At 37.7% G+C, this 18,665-nt stretch overlaps 1 protein-coding gene and 1 pseudogene across 1 annotated transcript in view; both read right to left on the bottom strand.

Annotated features, from left to right (window-relative positions):
• Positions 1–18,665, bottom strand: part of XPR1 (xenotropic and polytropic retrovirus receptor 1) — a 246,712-nt gene that overhangs the window by 32,143 nt on the left and 195,904 nt on the right. Inside the window, exon 12 of the mRNA XM_036754279.1 lies at positions 8,444–8,610. Coding sequence (XP_036610174.1) covers positions 8,444–8,610 — 167 coding nt within the window. The remainder of the gene's footprint in view (positions 1–8,443; positions 8,611–18,665) is intronic.
• Positions 13,323–14,308, bottom strand: LOC118845912 (annotated as a pseudogene).

Here is an 18,665-nt window from a genome sequence, read left to right as displayed (position 1 = left end):
CTTCACCCTGCAGTTCACCTTCTACTCAACCATCAAACTGATCTTTTTAAAGTACGAGAATGATCATGTCACTGCGTCCCACACAGTCAACCCCAATGGCTCCCTATTATGTACAGGATCAAATATAAAATCTTCAGTTTGGCTTTTAAAAACTCTTCATAACCTGGCCTCTTCTTACATTCCAATATTCTTACATACTCTGATTCCTTTTAACATACTCTGAGATCTAGTGACACTGGCCTCATACGTGACATTTCATCTCCCAACTGTGGGCATTTTCACTGGCTGTCTCCAATGGCTAGAATTCTTTCCCTTTTGATCTGCACCCCCTGGTTTCCCTCATCCAGCTGAAATCTCACTTACTAGAGGAAGTCTTTCCTAATGCCTCTTTATTCTAGTGCCTTCTCTCTGTTAACTATTTCCTATTTGTCCTGTGTCTAGCTTGTTTGCACACAGTTGTTTGCATACTGTCTCTCCAGTTAGACTGTGAGCTCCATGAGAGAAGAGACTGCTTTTGGCTTTTCTTTGTATACCTAGCACTTAGCACAGTGCCTGGCACATAGGAGACACTTTGATTGGACTTGATATGTTGTGAGTTAATTACCGTATTTCCCCACATATAAGATGCACCCTTTTCCAAAAAAATTGGGGTCTAAAAACTGGTGCATACAGTGGTTGTAGATTTTTTTTTTACTTGCATTTCCCACTTTTTCGTGGTTGTTTTTGCGCTCATTGCTGTAGATTTTTTTACTTGCATTTCCCACTCTTTCGCACTTGCTGTCTTTGTGCTCATTGTTTCATATTTGTTACCGGTATATTAGGTTACGTTTTGCCATGTTCTGCCCAGAAATGGCTCAGAAAAGATTTTTGTACAGTGCTGAATTCAAGTTAAAAGTGATCCAGTTTGCAAAAGTGAATGGAAATCATGCTACTGAACCTAAGCTTGGTCCTCCTCCAACTGAGAAAACAATCTGAGACTGGCTACAAGAAGAAGAAACCCCACTGAAAATGCCGCAGCAGAAGAAGGCCATTTTGAGGCAAGTTAGCAAAATGGCCTGATTTAGAGAGGGAGTGAATATATGGATTGAAGAGCAAAGGGCAATTGGAATTCCTGTGTCCACAAAGATGGTTCAGCATGAGGCAAGAAGAACTGCTGATGAAAAAGAAGTTACTGATTTCAAAGGAAGACACAATTGGTGCTTCAGGTTCATGAAATGGAATGGACTAAGCATGCGTACATGCACCAGACTTGCCCAAAAGATGCCTGAAGGCTATGAGCAGATGAATAAAACTTCAGTTCAATAACTTTATGTAATAATTTTTTTTTTTTCAAATTTCGGGCCCCAAAACTAAAGTATGTCTTGTACACGGGAGCATCTTATACATGGGGAAATACGGTATATCTTCAGTAGTTCCACCACTAGTAATTCCATTAAAAAGGAAGTAACTTTAGTCTGGCATGATCTTTTCTTGATAAAGAAATGCTGACTCATTATGATTAGCACATAGTTTTCTGGAGATTCCCTCCATAGTAGCTCTTTCTGGTCAAGTTCTTTTCTTCTTTTGCTTATTCTTCCAGCTTTCTGACTTTGGCCTTGAGTTAGGGTTGGGCTCTGCACACTTCTGGGGGGAAGGTCTGGGCTGAGGTTCTGTTCTTGTGTCTTACTGTTACAGTGTAGGCAGGGGACCTGCAAGCTTGCGATGCTCTAAGTGATGTGATCTCCACTAAAGTCAACTCACTGCCCTTCTGGTCTGAGCTTAGTAAACTCCTAACCCAGGTTTGTGTCTGCTGGCTTGTCCCTGGTTGGGAGTTTTAGTAGGCTGGTGCTAGACTCAACCGGATAAGCCGCTGGGAAGCTCTATAGGTTCAGGGTGACTGAATCCTTAGATCTGAGATTCTTGCCTTGATCATTCTGTTACTTCTTGTTCACCGGAGGCTTTAGCCTAGGCTAGAGGCTAGAAATAATCCCTGCTTTCCTCCTAGGATCAAAGCCACATAACTATTGTTTGCTTCTGAACTTGTTCTTTGCTCAGACATAGCCATGTCTTACAAACAAATGTGAAACTATTCCTCTCTACTACCTCTAAACGCAGGTGGTTCTCCTGAGTCTACCGAGGATCTGTAACTGGGAACTGGGTGGAGGTATAGGTGGTAGAGCAGGGAGATGGCACCCATTCCTGCACCCTGCTCTTGTTCAGGGATCCCCTAAGATCTCTTCTTGCTCCACGCTTCCTTCCCTGGTACCTAGTTTTGGCCAATTTTCATCCCCTAGGTGCTGCAATGCTCTTGGCAAGACCCTATCTCCAGTGTTTGCAGACTTCTTTGTCTCCCCGTATGCCAAATAGGATTAGAAAATGACTCACTAAGATTTTTTTCTTGGATTTCTTGATCAGAATTCAGTCTAACGCATTTTCTAGATCTTTGCAGAGGAAATGTGGTAGAGGAGCTGGGCTACACACTTCCTGCTATTCTGCTATCTTGACTCCACCTCTCCACTTCTTCTATCCCTTGTTCTTTCCACACTCAAGGATGTAGCTCATCTGTGCTAGGTGACTTGAACATCAAGGGCAGCTCTATGCTTTCTTACTATTTTACCGCTTGTTTTAGATACCAACTTCTTATTAGCCAATTTTGTTCTGCCCTTTCTAGTAAAAAGATGTTCTCTTCTCAAATTTTATCCCTTTTGACACTATTCACAGAATAAAATATGGGAAGTGAGTCGAGTATAGATCATCTAACTCACACATGCCTCCTATAATACACGCAAGTAATCATCCAGTCTTTGCTCTAAGATCTTCAATGAGGGATAATCCTCCAGCTTCTGAGATAGTCCATGTCCACTTTTGCGAAGTTCTAATTGTTAGGACAATTGTCATGACATCAAACCTCAATTTGACCTCCATTACTTTGACTCACCGTTGCTAGTCTTGACAACAAATCTAAGTCTTCACCCACATGATGGCCCTCCCTTCAAATACTTGAACACAGCTGTCATGTCTCCCCTGAGTCTTGTCTTTTTCTCAGGGGCAAGTGATCCCAATTCCTTCAAGTGATTCTCATGCAGCAATTAACAATTCTGGTTTCCTTCCTTTGAATGTTCTACAATTCATCAACATCCTAGGCACTTGGTGACCAGAACAGAACACAATACTCCAGAGATGGTCTCAACAAGGCAAAGTACAAGAGGACTATCACCTACTTAGCCCTGCACGTTAAGCCTCTATTAATGTAGCTCAATTCTGCATTATTGTTTATTGCTGCCACAGCACATTACTGGCTTGTAGTGAATTTGTGGTCCTCTAAAGCTCACAGAATTTGTTTGTTTGTTTGTTTTCTGGTGAAAAAACTGCTATCTAACTATTCACCTTTCATCTTATACTTTTGAGGTTGATTGTTTGAACCCAAGTGTAAGACATTACCTTTATCCTACTGAGATTCACCTTTATTAGATCCAATCCAATGCTTTCCTGTTAAGAATGTTTTTTTTTTAAATTCTGAGTCTATTTATTAACTTGATGAGCATGCTAGGCATGCCTTAATTCAAAAAACTAACACATTTTTAAAAGAGTCCATAACAGATCCTTGGATCACTCCAGACTTTTTTTTTTCCCAAGCTAACATAGGATCATCACTGATTTCTCTTTGGGTCTAGCCCTCCAACTAGGTCTGAAACCATCTAATTCTCTACTGTCTAGCCCAGTCACCATCTTTTCCAAAAGAACAGCAAGAGAAATTTTACAAATGCTCTGTTAAAATTTAGATTAACTATATCTACAGTGTTCTCCTGCCCTAATTTGCTCAAAGCTTTGAAAATTCATTTTGTGCCCTCCATGCATTCATTATGCCTAGAATATACTATCTTCCTTATCTATACCTCTGGGAATCTTTGCATTCTTTCAAGATTTGTCTCAGATAATGCTTTCCCCACAAGGTCTTACCTTATTCCCTTAGTTGTCAGTTCCCCTCCTCAGAGCATGTTCTATTATACTTATTTTTGTCTATGTTGTACCCTCTGCACCTAGCATGGTGCTTGGCATATAATAGGTACTTAATAGTGAATAATATTAGTGATTTTTGAATTTTTAAGCAAATAAGGCAAGAACTGTGTTCCCCCTTTCCTTCGAGGTCATTTTCTAGCAGACTGTTAAGGAACAACCTTGCATTATTATTACTATGAATTAACAGATGCAACTGGGAATATCTGAAATTTCCATAGAGAAATATTCACTCATTCAATTAAAATAGTTCTTGTAAGCAACCAAGACAATTAAAAATGAATCAATCAGAAATGTATTCCTGATCTAGACTATGAGTTCTTAATCTGTGGTCTACCAGCAAGAGGTCCATGGATAGATTTCAAGGGAGTCTAGGAATGGGTATCAGAAAAAAATTAAACTTTTTTTATATTAGCCTCTAACTAAAGTTTAGCATTTCTTTCAATTATTGAATAACTGTTTAATTATTCCTTCAATAACATAAAACAAAACATTCTCTTGAGAACGTGCAAAAGAGCTCCAAAAAGCCAATGAGGAGAAGAATGCCTTGAAAGGCAGAATTAGCCAAATGGAAAAGGAGGTCCAAAAGACCACTGAAGAAAATACCACCTTAAAAATTAGACTGGAGCAAGTGGAAGCTAGTGACTTTATGAGAAATCAAGATATAAAACAGAACCAAAGGAATGAAAAAATGGAAAACAATGTGAAATATCTCATTGGAAAAACAACTGACCTGGAGAATAGATCCTGGAGAGGTAATTTAAAAATTATTGGACTACCTGAAAGACATGATCAAAAAAAGAGCCTAGACATCATCTTTCAAGAAATTATCAAGGAAAACTGCCCTGATATTCTAGAACCAGAGTGTAAAACAGAAATTGAAAGAATCCACCAATTGCCTCCTGAAAAAGATCCCAAAAAGAAAACTCCTAGGAATATTGCTGCCAAATTCCAGAGTTCCCAGGTCAAGGAGAAAATACTGTGAGCAGCCAGAAAGAAACAATTTGAGTATTGTGGAAACACAATCAGGATAACACAAGATCTAGCAGCTTCTACATTAAGGGATCCAAGGACTTGGAATATGATATTCCAGAGGTCAAAGGAGCTAGGGTTAAAACCAAGAATCACCTACCCAGCAAAACTGAGTAAAATGCTCCAACGCAAAATATGGACTTTCAACAAAATAGAGGACTTTCAAACTTTCTCAGTGAAAGACTAGAGCTGAGTAGAAAATTTGACTTTCAAACACAAGAATCATGAAAAGGTAAACAAGAAGGAGAAATCATAAGGGACTTACTAAAGTTGAACTGTTTTGTTTACATTCCTACATGGAAAGACGATGTGCGTAATTCATGAGACCTTTCTCAGCATTATGGTAGTTGAAGGGAATATACATACATATATATATAGAGAGAGAGGGCGCAGGGTGAGTTGAATATGAAGGGATGATATCTAAAAAAATAAAATTAAATTAAAGGATGAGAGAGGAATATATTGAGAGAGGGAGAAAGGAAGACATAGAATGGGGTAAATTATCTCACATAAAAGTGGCAAGAAAAAGCAATCTGTTGGAAGGGAATAGGGGGCAGGTGAGGGGGAATGAGTGAATCTTGCTCTCATCGGATTTGACTTGAAGAAGGAATTACATACACACTCAGCTGGGTATCTTACCCCACAGGAAAGTAGGGGGAATGGGATAAAAAAGGGGGGACGATAGAAGGGAGGGCAGATGGGGAGGAGGTAATCAAAAGCAAACACTTTTGGAAAGGGATAGGGTCAAGGGAGAAAATTGAATAAAGGGGGACAGGATAGGATGGAGGTAAATATAGTTAGTCTTTCACAACATGAGTATTGTGGAAGTGTTTTACATAATGATACATGTGTGGCCTATGTGGAATTTGCTTGCCTTCTTAGGGAGGGTGGGTGGGAAGGGAAGAGGGGAGAGAACTTGGAACTCAAAGTTTTAAAATAAGATGCTCAAAAGAAAAAGTTGTTTTTGCATGCAACTGAGAAATAAGATATATAGGGAATGGAGCATAGAAATCTATCCTGCCCTGCAGGAAAATAAGGGGAAAAGGGATGGGGTGGGGGGAGTGAGATGACAGAAGGGAGGGCTGACTGGGGAACGGGGCAATCAGAATATATGCCATGTTGGGGGGAGGGGTTGAAATGGGGAAAAATTTGTAACTCAAAATCTTGTGGAAATCAATGCTGAAAACTAAAATATTAAATAAATAATAAAATAAATCGGAAAAAAAAAAACCAAAACCAAAAACAAACATTCTTTTGAGAAGGTGTCCATAAACTCATGAAACTGACAAAGGGGTCCACGACACATACAAAAGTGGTTAAGAACCCTGATCTAGACAATGATTACTAGTGAAACTAGCTGGAAAAAAAAAACCTTTATCAATGTGTTTCAATTATCATCTAATATCTATTACACAGGTTTGTTTTGAGGAAAGCATTTTGTAAACTTTAAAGATCTTTAAAAAGATGAGTAATTCCTATTATTGTAGCTTGATTACTGTTTTGCTCATTGCTATTAATAACTAATACCTAGCATTCATATAGCATTTATTATGTACCAAACACTCTGCTAAATATTTTTATAAATATTATCTCATTTGCTATTGTGAATTTACCTTCCTAAGCCTTTCTAGAATCAATGTTGATTCTTCCATCTTTAATCCTTCATCTATATATGAAATAGCTCCCCTCTGTCAATTAACATCACAGCTCACAGATTCTTAATAGTACAATGGTATTCTAACATAGTACAGGAAAGAGACCCATTTAAAAAACAAAATAAAAAATAATTCCTTTTTTACTCAACCAGTGATTTCTAAATGTTTTCCCAAAGAAGTTGTATAAAAATTTATGGGTTCTCACAAAGAACACTGGATATGATGTTGGAGGACCTGACTTTAAATCTCAGCTTTTCCACTTATTAAACTTATTTCACCTTGGACAAGTCACTTAACCTCTTTGTGTCCTAGTTTTTTCATATGTAAATTGAAAAGGTTTGACTAGGTGACCTCCGAGCTGCCTTCTAGCTCTAAATCCGTGACTGTGACAAATATACAAATCACATTTCGTTATAGTGAATTTTAAGTGAAAATTATAATTGTTTGGTGGATGCAATGGGATTTGGTTATAAGAACTTTTGAAATTAGCAGAGGGGACTTTTAAATATTTAAATATTTTTGCTAAACTGATCTACTTTGTAATCATTTCTGCTACATTAGGATTTGATTATAGCACAAGAAAGCTTAATTGATGAGAAGTAGAATGATGTAATGGAAAAAGAGCTAGATGTGAAGTAAAAAGAGTTGGGTTCTAACCCTGGTTCTGCTACTTGCTATTTCTGTAACCTTGGGCAAATAATTTCTTAATCTAGAATTTAAGGTTGACCTCGATTTACTTTTTGTTATTGTGGTGGGTGAAAGACGAAATGACTGAGGAAACAAAGGTTTGATTTTCCAAGCATATCAATTCATGGCAACTGCCCAACAAACTGAGATGAGACCTCCTCAGCTCAGGCCTTGACCTTGAATACAGGGGGTGACACATTTTTACACATTAAAAACAGTCAAATAAGACTAAGAGGAAACAACAGAACATTAGGTAATGTGATTTCTAATTGGAGGAAAGATTAGGGCCTTTCCAAGTTGGGAGGGGGGCGAGCAAACAAGTGCAATTCCCTGAATTCAGAAAAAGAGGTGTGCCACTCTCCCCAAGTATCTGTATACAACCAAAGGAACATGAAAATAACTGATTGTTCAGTATGGGGCCAATTTTCAGATAACATATGGGTTGCTTGAGATGTACAATTGTGAGAAAACTCCTTGAATCAGTCTTTGGATCTGACCAGGTTGTTGGTCGGCATTACCGAAATCCTTGGTTAAGGGTCTCTAAGCATCAGGGAAAGGTGGTCCAGTTTCCCAGCCATGCAGGACTAGGTTCAAACAATGCAATAAAGCTTTCTCCCAATTCCCATAACTGAATAAAGTTTTCCCACAAGACAGAATTTGGACCAGATCCGTAAATGAATAGAAAGGGAACAAAACTAGCTCCAGAACTGAGTCATGAGATGGGAGTCAGTGGTTCACTCAACTTCCATAATTAATCACTGTCCAAATCCCCTCAATTCCCTCATTACAGATCCCTTTGCAGTCTGGAAAAACACACAGACCCCTTATCAGGATCATGTTTTTAAATGCATAAAACATGTAGGATTGCAAAGGAAATCAATGATACTGAAATAAAATTGTACATTTTTCCCATCTAAGTTTATAGACCTAACAAAATTGATCCATAGACCCCATACTAAGAATCTCTGGCCTAGATAATCCCTTCCAAATTGAAATGCCTGATTTACGATACTATATCATGACCTCAGATTGTTCAAAACTTTTCAACAAACATGAACATTTTGAGTACATACCTTTTGGGGGTAGACAATCTCTTCCCGAAGGAAGGTATTTTCCCCAGCATTCCTATCAAAGAGACCCCAGTCCATCTTCAGATCCCAGAAGAGGGTATAGCAGGAGCTGATGACATAGAAGACAATCCAAAGATAAAAGAACACGGAGGTGGCTGAGTGGTCTCGAGCTGGAGGAAAAAAAGAAGGGTAGGAAGAAAGGGATAGAAGGAAAATAAGCAGATTTTAATAACATTAATTATTCATTAGTTCCCAATAATTGACAACAAAATTCTTTACCAAATTCTCATAAAAGGCCAACAAAGAAACTTCATTTAAACAGGACAGGTGCTCAGTGAAGGCCAAATGACAAAAGTCCTTCAAATTTGTTATCAATAATAAACATTTACTAACTCATCTATTACGAGTAGGGGTTGTATTTTGAAAGGGAAGTTTTTGGGAGCTCTGTTATGTATCAACACAAAAACAAACAAAATCCAAATACCACCCAGTAGGGTAGAAAAATATTATTTTAATTCTAGCCATAAGGTGGCAGCTTATGGTCAAAGATAAAGAGGAAGTCTAAAATTCTTTTAAAGTCGCTGCTAGCATTATTTGGTTTAAGGAACTTTTAGATTGTTTCTATTATGTACAGAACAACAGATTTTTCATGTACTTAGTATCTTTTTGTAGTGTAGGCAAGTAGACCAAATTCTAAATTTAGATGAAATTGCAGGGAAAATGAAAATGGAAATACACTGACAGAGAAAACAGAATTTTCTATGTATATGACTTCATCTTTTAAGTCAATCCTTCAAGTCTACTTTGATACGTAAAAATCTTTTTTGTGTATGCTATGGTTTATTTATACAGTAAGTCACAGAGGAATTGCAATCTGCATTGGTGGAGGCAGTGCTCATGTCAATGAAATCATAAAAGTCACTGACACTGAAATGTGATTTCTTGGTGCTTTATGCTATTGTACCAAATTTGGAAAAAAATGTCAAATAAAAATCGCATAACATTCAAAAGTACCACTGAATCCTCCAGAGGCATGATGTTCTCAAGTGTTTCATACTGTAGGCAATGTGAGCTGTAGAACTACTGCTTAAAATGCTCTCAGTGATTTTGTACTAGTTGTTTTTCTAATATAAAAACACCAGAAAACAGGCACAAATACATTAGTTTATACTAAATTTAAACTAATCAAAGTACTAAAAAATTAAAAATGAGACAGAGTCTATCACTGCTTAGTCATGTTTTTCATTTAACATGTGCCAAGATTCAAATGTAATAGGTACATTCAAATGTCACCAAAAATAAGTGTGGTTAAAAACAGGTGACAGACTGGAGTGATGCAAGTAGTATTCTTAAAGATTAAATGGAAGAACTGGGATAAGTCAGAAGCAATCTAGGATAAGACCATAGTATTTAATAAACCTAAAGGCTCCAAATGCTCAGGTAAGGAAGGATACACTATGAGACAAAACTGCTGGGAAAACTGCAAAGAAGTCTTAAAGAAATTAGGTTTAGACTAACATCTCACACCACAGAACAATAAATTCTAAAAGGATACATAACCTATGTGTACAAGGTCACATAATAAACAGAGGCACCTGGAAGGAAATGGCTTCATAACTATGGACAGAGAGGAAAACAGTTCTTATCTAAGCAAGGACTAGGGAAAATCACAGGAGATAAAACAGACAATTTTGATAACATAAAATTGGCTCTTCTATGAACAAACAAGATCATTGCATTGGAACTAGAAGGGAAAGTTAAACAGGGAATTTTTTTGGTAGCAAACTTCTCTGACAGGGAATAGGTCAAATATATAGAAAGAACCATTCTCCAACAGATAAATGGTCTATGGCATTTATCAAAGTAAATCACTAATAATAACAGAAATGCAAATTTGAACAAGGTTCTACCTCATGATTCAGATTTTCAGAGATGGTAAAAAAGAAAAATGACAATGTTGGAGGACAGGTAAACTCCCTTAATAATATTTTATTTTTTCCCCTAATTACACGCAAAAACAATTTTTAACATTCATTTTAAAAATTTTTGAGTTCCAAATTTTTTTTATCCCTCTCCCCTCCCTGAGACGGTAAGCAATTTGATATAGGTTATACATGTACAATCATGCAAAACATATTTCTGTATTAGTCATGTTGTAAAAGGAGACACAGACAAAAAACCAAAAGAAAATACCACCAAGGAAAACAAATGAAAAATAGTATGCTTCAATCTACATTCAGACTCTATATCAGTTATTTCTTTGGATATGGATAGCATTTTTCATCTTAATTCCTTTGGAAATGATTTGAATCATTATACTGCTGCAAATAGCCAAGTCTTTCACAGATGAACATCATACGATGTTGTTGGTACTAGGTACAATGTTCTGGTTCTGCTCACTTCACTTTGCATATATAAGTCCTTCTAGGTTTTTCTGAAAGCATCCTGCTCATCACTTCTTATATCACAGTAGTATTTCATCACAATCACATGCCACAACTTATTCAGCCATTTCCCAATTGATGACATTCCCTCAATTTTCAGTTCCTTGCCACCACAAAAAGAACTGCTATAAATATTATTATACAAATAGTTCCTTTTCCCATTTTTGTGATCTCTTTGGGATATAGACCTTGTCGTGGTATTGTTGGATCAAAGGTTATGCATAGTTTTATAGGCTTTTGGGCATAGTGAGGGACAGGCATATTAACATACTATTGGTGGAGCTGTGAAATGCTCCAACCATTTGGGAAAGCAATTTGGAACTAGACCCTGAAACTCATAAATTTGGGCATATCCTTTAACCCTAATACTACTACAAGGCTTATACCCTCCAAAGAGATCAAATATAGGGGTAATACACATGTGCACAAAAAATATTTGTAGCAGCACTTTTTTTGCTGAAGCAAAGGACTGGAAATAAAAGGTATGCCCATTAACTGAGGAATGGCTGAACAAATTATGGTAAGCGAATGTAATGTAATCTTATGGGGATGGATTCAGAGTCCTGGGAGAACTTGTATGAACAGATGCAGACTAAAGAAGACCTAGATTTATGACTAAAACCACATGAAGCAAAGTAATTATCAAAGACTTAAGTGACCAATGCAATGACTGTGAAAGACAACTGGAGAAACATTTTTTGGGTGTAGAGACACAGACATACACCAGTGAAATGTAAAATCATTTGCTTGACTGTGCTTTTTAACAACAGAAGAGCTTTTATTTTTAATGGGAGGGAGCGGTAGGGAGGTAGTGACAGCAATATTTGAAAAAAGGAAGAAAAGAAATATAAGATCATCAACGAACCATTAAAAAAACAGAAAAAAAGAAGAGTTTCAGAAGGTGACACCAAGAAACAGGGTAGTGCTGAAATTATTACTACACTAAATTTGAATGATCAAAAAAGTTGTACATAGGGAAGATTCATGGTTTCCTATACAGTTCTATTTTTCTGTTCCTTATATAGGGAAATATTAACATCTGCAACTTTTACAATAAAAAGAAAAACTTTTGAAAAAAGATTTGAGCTAAGCATATTCTAGACTTGTTTTTGTTATGTAAGCACTTTCCCCTCTTGTCAAAAGATGAATTCTTCTGAGTCACTTTCAGACTACAGTTACTTATGGTTAAGTCTCAATTTTACAAGTCTAAGGAAATCTACCTGTTGATTTGGCTCAGTTAGAAATGTTTGGTCAAATGATTTGTTGTTTCAGGCTTTTTGAGAGACCTAGAGAGTAGGTAACTAACATCTTTTAACAATGAGCAGCTCAATCTCATTTCAAAAAGGGAACCTGCAGTGTTACTATTGCTGAGTTTGCAAAGACAAATGGCGAATAAAACACATATAATATTTTAGCATACCACTCATTTATGCTGAAGCAAATTCTCACAAGAGAAGACGCATTTGAAAAATGTAACCACGAAGCTATGCTATTCTGCTTTCTAGCAGGGAGGACACCATGGAAGACAAAAATGTAGTGAGAGTTGACAAATGTCTCCCAATTGAGTTTTCTGAAGCATAACATTAAGTACTACCACTACTTCCTGAAGCTATTTCTCCCCTTCAACTACTAATGGACAATTAAGTGTAAATTATAACAGAAGGGAAGGATGTGAAAAAAAGGTAAAAAGAATTGCAATTAGGTAAGTAATTTCTGAAAAATAAGTAAGTGAACTTAAAGGAATGGACTAATTTCCAGTTATTAAGAGATTCTTTTTTTAATCAGTTATTTGTTGTTGGTTCAGTATTTTGGGTTACTAATGACACTTGAGGAACTGTTTGTATCATTGTACATATACAGATCTTTTTATATAATATGGAAATTTATAACTATTGAGATATACACGTGTATATTCATGTATATGCACGTACATATATGTACATGTATATGTATATGCACATACACACACACACACGTGTGTGTGTGTGTGTGTGTGTGTGTGTGTGTGTGTACAAAATCAGGTCCTCCAGAAAGGTGATACATGGGGCCATGTTGTAGAGCCCCAATGGAGGGGAGCACAAAGGTAATCAAAGCATCAATAAGGTATTACTACTGTATGGTGTTTCGTATCCAGGTACTTGTCTTCTAGACCTATGGAAACCCGTGGCACCTACATACAAGGCAGGTAGTTATATACCTGTGGGGCACTGGTTCTGCTTTACACAAATTACTGCAAACCACAAAAGGGTTTAACAAACAGTGGTCACATTCTACTATTCCCCATTTCTAACTTCAGGAAGAGACTAGAGTGTGTTCGTAGGTTTTACATTTCTGGTGTTTAATCACTAATCAGAGGAAGGATTTGACCAATTTGAAAAGTGCATCATACATAACTCCTTAACTGCTGCCATGTTCTCTCTGTAGTAAAATGGCAACACCTAAGCTTTTAAATTGCAGCACCTTCTCGATTCTGCGCTCTTCTTCAAATGGCCCTCTTCCTCCAGATTCAGGTTTACTTTCGTCATATCTGAAATGCCATTCCAAGACACATGGGACACTAAGGAAGACATCCTCATTAATGCCGTATAGGCCCTTAATCATGGTGAAAATTGGATGCACTCTCTTAAGATTCTTCATAATGCTCTCTGCCAGATCTGCCACAGACAAGCCAATGGCCCAGGAAGTGCAGCCCTTCAGCTTGATCACCTCATAAGCACTTTCAACCACCTGTTTATGAACATCTTTCCAATTCTCTGAATCAGCATCTGTTCCCAAAGCAGGATAAAAATTTTTCAGAGAGACACCAGCAACATTCACATTATTCCATACAGGAACACAGGAGTCCCCATGTTCCCCAAGGACCCATCCATGACAACTCGAAGTATGGACACTAAGTGTCTCCTCCATTACGTAACGGAAACAGGCAGAATCCAGATTGCGACCACTTCCAACAACACGGTTTTTAGGAAAGCCACTTAGCTTCTAGGCCAAATACGTCAAAATAGCCACTGGATTGGATACAATAAGCAGTTTGCAATTAGGGCTGTCGTTAATGATATCGGGAATGATGAATTTAAAGATATATTTGCTGGGCCAAATTAAGATGACTTTCTCCCTGCTGTTGACATTCTCCAGCCGTAACAACAACGAGCTTTGAGTTTGCAGTCACGCTGTAGTCTTTGCCAGAAACAGTCTTTGTTGTTTTGAGGAAAAGGCTTCCATGTTGGAGATCCATCATCTCTCCCTTTAGCTTGTCCTCTATTACATCAACTAGGGCAAGTTCATCAGCCAGATCCTTTGTTAAGATACTGATGGCACATGCCACGCCAACTGCACCAACCTCAACAACGGTGATTTTGTTATGAGGAACCTGGTCTTCCTTTAGGACGTTCACAATCAGCTGATCCTTGACAGTAGTTGCCATTTTTGGGGGAGAGCGAGGTTGCTGGCCAGGCTGTGAAAGGTCTGAGTTAGATGTGAAACTGCTGCTCCCAGAATCGCCTATTAAAAGATTCTTAAAGCTGGAAGTGACCACAGAGATCATCTCATTCAATCCTCTCATTATAGCTAAGGAACCCGAGGCTCCTAGAGGCTAAGTAATTTGTTCAGACTCACACTGTTGTTATTGTTGTTTGAAGAGGACCATGACATCAAAGTCACACAGCTAGCTAGTGGAAGACCCGGAACTCATTCTGCCCTTCAAGAGTGCTGCATAATTCTTCAGAAGCCACCCAGAGTTACTATTTTTCTCTCTTATGCCTATCTTATTACACATAAAATATACAATACTGTTACTGGTTTCAAAGAAAACTAAACTGAATATTTCAGAGTTCCTTTATTAGTCTTTTAAAAATGCTAAAATAAAATCCTATTCCATGATATTCTCTATGTTTTGGTTTGATTTAATCTGCAGCCTTCATTCTTACCTTCATTTGATCTCTCTCATCCCTATAGAACTTTTGTATGGCATCATCACTTCTTCATCTGCCTTCATTGACATTCAGAGAATGTACAAAAAAATAGCATATTGCTCTAGGAAAGCAATTACATCTTAATTTATACTGGCAAACTCTAGTAGCCCTCTTCAGTGAAGTCAGGAGGACAGAAAATCTAGCCATTGCTATTCTGCTGTAAGCTTCCATTTACTACACACCTGCCATTTCAGAAACAGTGGGTGGGTATATTAACAGTAATGACTATGACTGTTTCAAAAACAAACACAAATGTACTAAGAGTTCTGCACCCACAAATTCCTTTTCGGATGATAAAATGGTAGAATCAACTAGGAGAAACTGCTAAGAGAAAGTCCTTGTCAGTCACTCAGCTTTTATTAGGCACCTACTATTAAAGCCCCGGGGCCATAGAGAAAGGCAAGCAAAAAAAAAAAAAACAAAACAAAAAAACAAACTCCCTGCTCTCAAATAGCTCACAGTCTGATAGGAAATATGCAAAAACATGCAAAAATATGTGAAAACAGCTATGTACAAACAAGCTATATACAGGATAAATTGGGATTATCAGAGGAAAGGTATTAAAAGGACTGGTATGCCTTCCTAATCAATTCTCCATTCCACTCATCACATAGTTATTTCAAACATCGTCCCTCTTAAGACTGTCTTCTAGCCTCCCACCCTTGCAGTGTACACACAAAGTATCCCTCCTCCCACTCTCTTAGCAGGTGGCTTTGGCTCATTTCACTGAAAAAAAAAGGGACAATTTATGGAGAGCTCAGTTTTTCTTCTCATCTAACATCACTCAAGCATTTTCTTCTACTACTTTTACCCATCTCACATGAAGAGGTGGCCTTTCTCCTTGCTAAGGCAAATCCCTCAACATGGATCCTTAATCTTATTTCATCTTCTCCAGCAAATCGCACACTCTATCATTTCCACTTTCTCTAATCTTCATGCAGTCTTTCCATATCTAGTGGCTCCATCCTAGCTGCTTACAAACAAGCCTATATATGTCCCATCCTTAAAAAACCCTCACTTGATCAAACTGTCTAAGGTTAGAAGAGGGGAAAATTCTCTCTCGAAGTTCATTCAAACAAGCATTTATTAAGTGACTACCATGTTATCAAGCACTATGAGACTCAGGGTACAGGAAGATAAAAACAAGTCAACTCCTCAAGGAGTTTACAGTTCCATGGCAGGTGTAGGCAAAGGGACATAATGTATGGAAAAATAAGTATGTGTATGCAAGATGGAATCAGTGAGGAATAAAGGAAAAATATAGTGTTCTAGGAAAATCTGAGTAGCAAAGATCACTTTCAACTTATAGACAGAACTGAGGTAATGCTACAGTCTATGTGCCATATATTCTTTACCACTAAAAAACTGTGGACAAAAATAAAGGGAGGTAGAACCATTATATAAAGAAAACAACTAAAATTTTATATGGATATGGTTAATACAATTAACAAGTGAATTCGCTTATTAAATTGTTTTTATATGCAATTCAATGTTCTAACAGATCAGCTCCTTTACCTTCTCTAATGACAAAATATTGAAAAAAAAGAATTCTGGATTATAGTTTGTCCTCTACTCCCTCCCATATGCCTCAGTATCTCGTAAATATCAATAAATACTTCTTCCTAAAGCATCACATTTCTGTGCAGGTAAAATTAAGGTTTTCTACCTTCTTTCCAGTTAATAATACAATAGACATTTTGTCTCCCTGATAGGTATGCTGTCAGACAGAAACATTTTACCAAAAAATTACCAAGAACTGATTAATTGCCTACTATGTGTCTGGCACTGTGGTTACTAAGGGATACTTTATTCTCTAGTATGTCAAGACGTAAAAAACCTTTTTTTTTTATCATGGGGGGGTGCTTGTGGCATGGTAAGAGAGGGAGCGTTTTTCTTCTATCAAACACCACTAACACAGAGAAAAATAAAACAATCATCAGACAAACAATTTAAGAAAAACACAGTCATTTAAGAAAACAAACGTACACATTTTACTTTAGGCAGTTCATCATAATTTAACTGAATCTGGCACCTGAGAATGAAAGAATAAACTTAAGAAGGCAGCTGGTGATGCAATGGATAAGAGTGCTGGACCTGGAGTTCAAATCCAACCTGATACTCACTAGCTGTGTGACCCTAGGCAAGTCACAAACCTCTGCCTGACTCAATTTCCTCATCCATACAATGTGAGTAACAACTCTTACCTTCCAGGGTGGCCGTGAAGGTAAAATGAGAGAACATTTGGAAAGCATTCTGGAAATCTTAAAGGGCTATAAAAGTGCTAATACTATAAACATTATCATCATTATTATGTGCCTGTACTCAAGCTATGAAATAAAACAACTATACTTCGAATATTATCAGACAACCAGGGAGCACAGGAAAGAAAGGGGCAAAGGGAAGTAAGTAGAGAGGGGTGTGGGGGAAGGCCAAAATTCTTTCTGCCACCTTCCTCCCTGAAACCAAAATTCTACATTTTGGGGCCTTTCTTGAATCTTTAGTCATCCTCGTTAAATCTATCAATCAATCAAAATATCAAAAAAAAACATTTTAGAAGTGCCCATGACATACTGGTACTGCAGTAAGCACTGGGAATACAAATAAAAATAGTGAAATCACTCCTTTCTTCAAGGAGTTTATAGGTCTGTATCCCAAAGGGATCATAAAAAGGGGGAAAGGACCTACAGGTGCAAAAATATAGCAGTCCTTTCCCCCTTTTTATGATCCCTTTGGGACACAGACCAATAAATGGTATTGCTGGATCAAAAAATATGCACAGGTTAGTTGCCCTTTGGGTAGAATTCCAAATTGCTCTCCAGAATGGCTGGATCAGTTCTCAACTCCACCAACAATGCATTAGTGTCCCAATTTTCCCTATTTTATGATCTCTGGGATACAGACCTAATAGTGGTATTGCTGGATCAAAAGGTATGCACACTTTGGTTGCTCTTTGTGCATAGTTACAAACTGCTCTCCAGAATGGTTAGAGCAGTTCACAACTCCACCAACAGTGCATTAGTGTCCCAATTTTCGCACATTCCTCCAGTATTTATCATTTTCCTTTTTTTGTCATGTTAACCAATCTGTGTGAGGTGATACCTCAGAGTTGGTTTTTTGGCATTTCTCTAATCAGAAGAAATTTAGAGTATTACTTCATATGCCTATAGAGAGCTTTGATGTCTTCATCTGAAAACTGCCTGTTTATATCGTTTGGTCATTTATTAATTGAGGAATGGCTTGTATTCTTATAAATTTGCCTCAGTTCTCTATATATGTGAGAAATAAGGCCTTTATCAGAGACACGTGCTATAAAGACTGTTTCTCAGCTTTCTGTTTTCTTTCTAATCTTGGCTGCATTGGTTTTGTTTGTGCAAAAGCTTTTAAATTTAATATAATCAAAATTATCTATTTTACATTTTGTAATGCTATCTCTTTGGTCATGAATCTGTAACTCACTTAACTTCTCCTTTAAGAATTTGGATGGGAGGCAAGATGGCGGCTGGGGGAGCCAAGATGGCAGCTGGAAAGCAGGGACTTGCGTGAGTTCCCCACCATGTCCCTCCAAAAACCTATAAAAAATGGCTCTGAACAAATTCTAGAACTGCAGAACCCACAAAATAGCAGAGGGAAGCAGCGATCCAGCCCAGGACAGCCTGGATGGTCACTGGATGAGGTCTATTGTGCATGGAGTGGAGGGGAGTGGAGCTCAGCGTGGGAGGCAGCAGGGACAGCCAGACCAGGAGCTGGGCAGAACAGGCCCTAGCATCCTGAATCAGTGAGCTGTGGCAGTTACCAGACTTCTCAACCCAC

Source organism: Trichosurus vulpecula, chromosome 4 (genome assembly GCF_011100635.1).
Source record: "Trichosurus vulpecula isolate mTriVul1 chromosome 4, mTriVul1.pri, whole genome shotgun sequence".
In the NCBI taxonomy this organism is placed as follows: domain Eukaryota; kingdom Metazoa; phylum Chordata; class Mammalia; order Diprotodontia; family Phalangeridae; genus Trichosurus; species Trichosurus vulpecula.
This window is presented reverse-complemented; position numbering and strand designations above follow the sequence as displayed.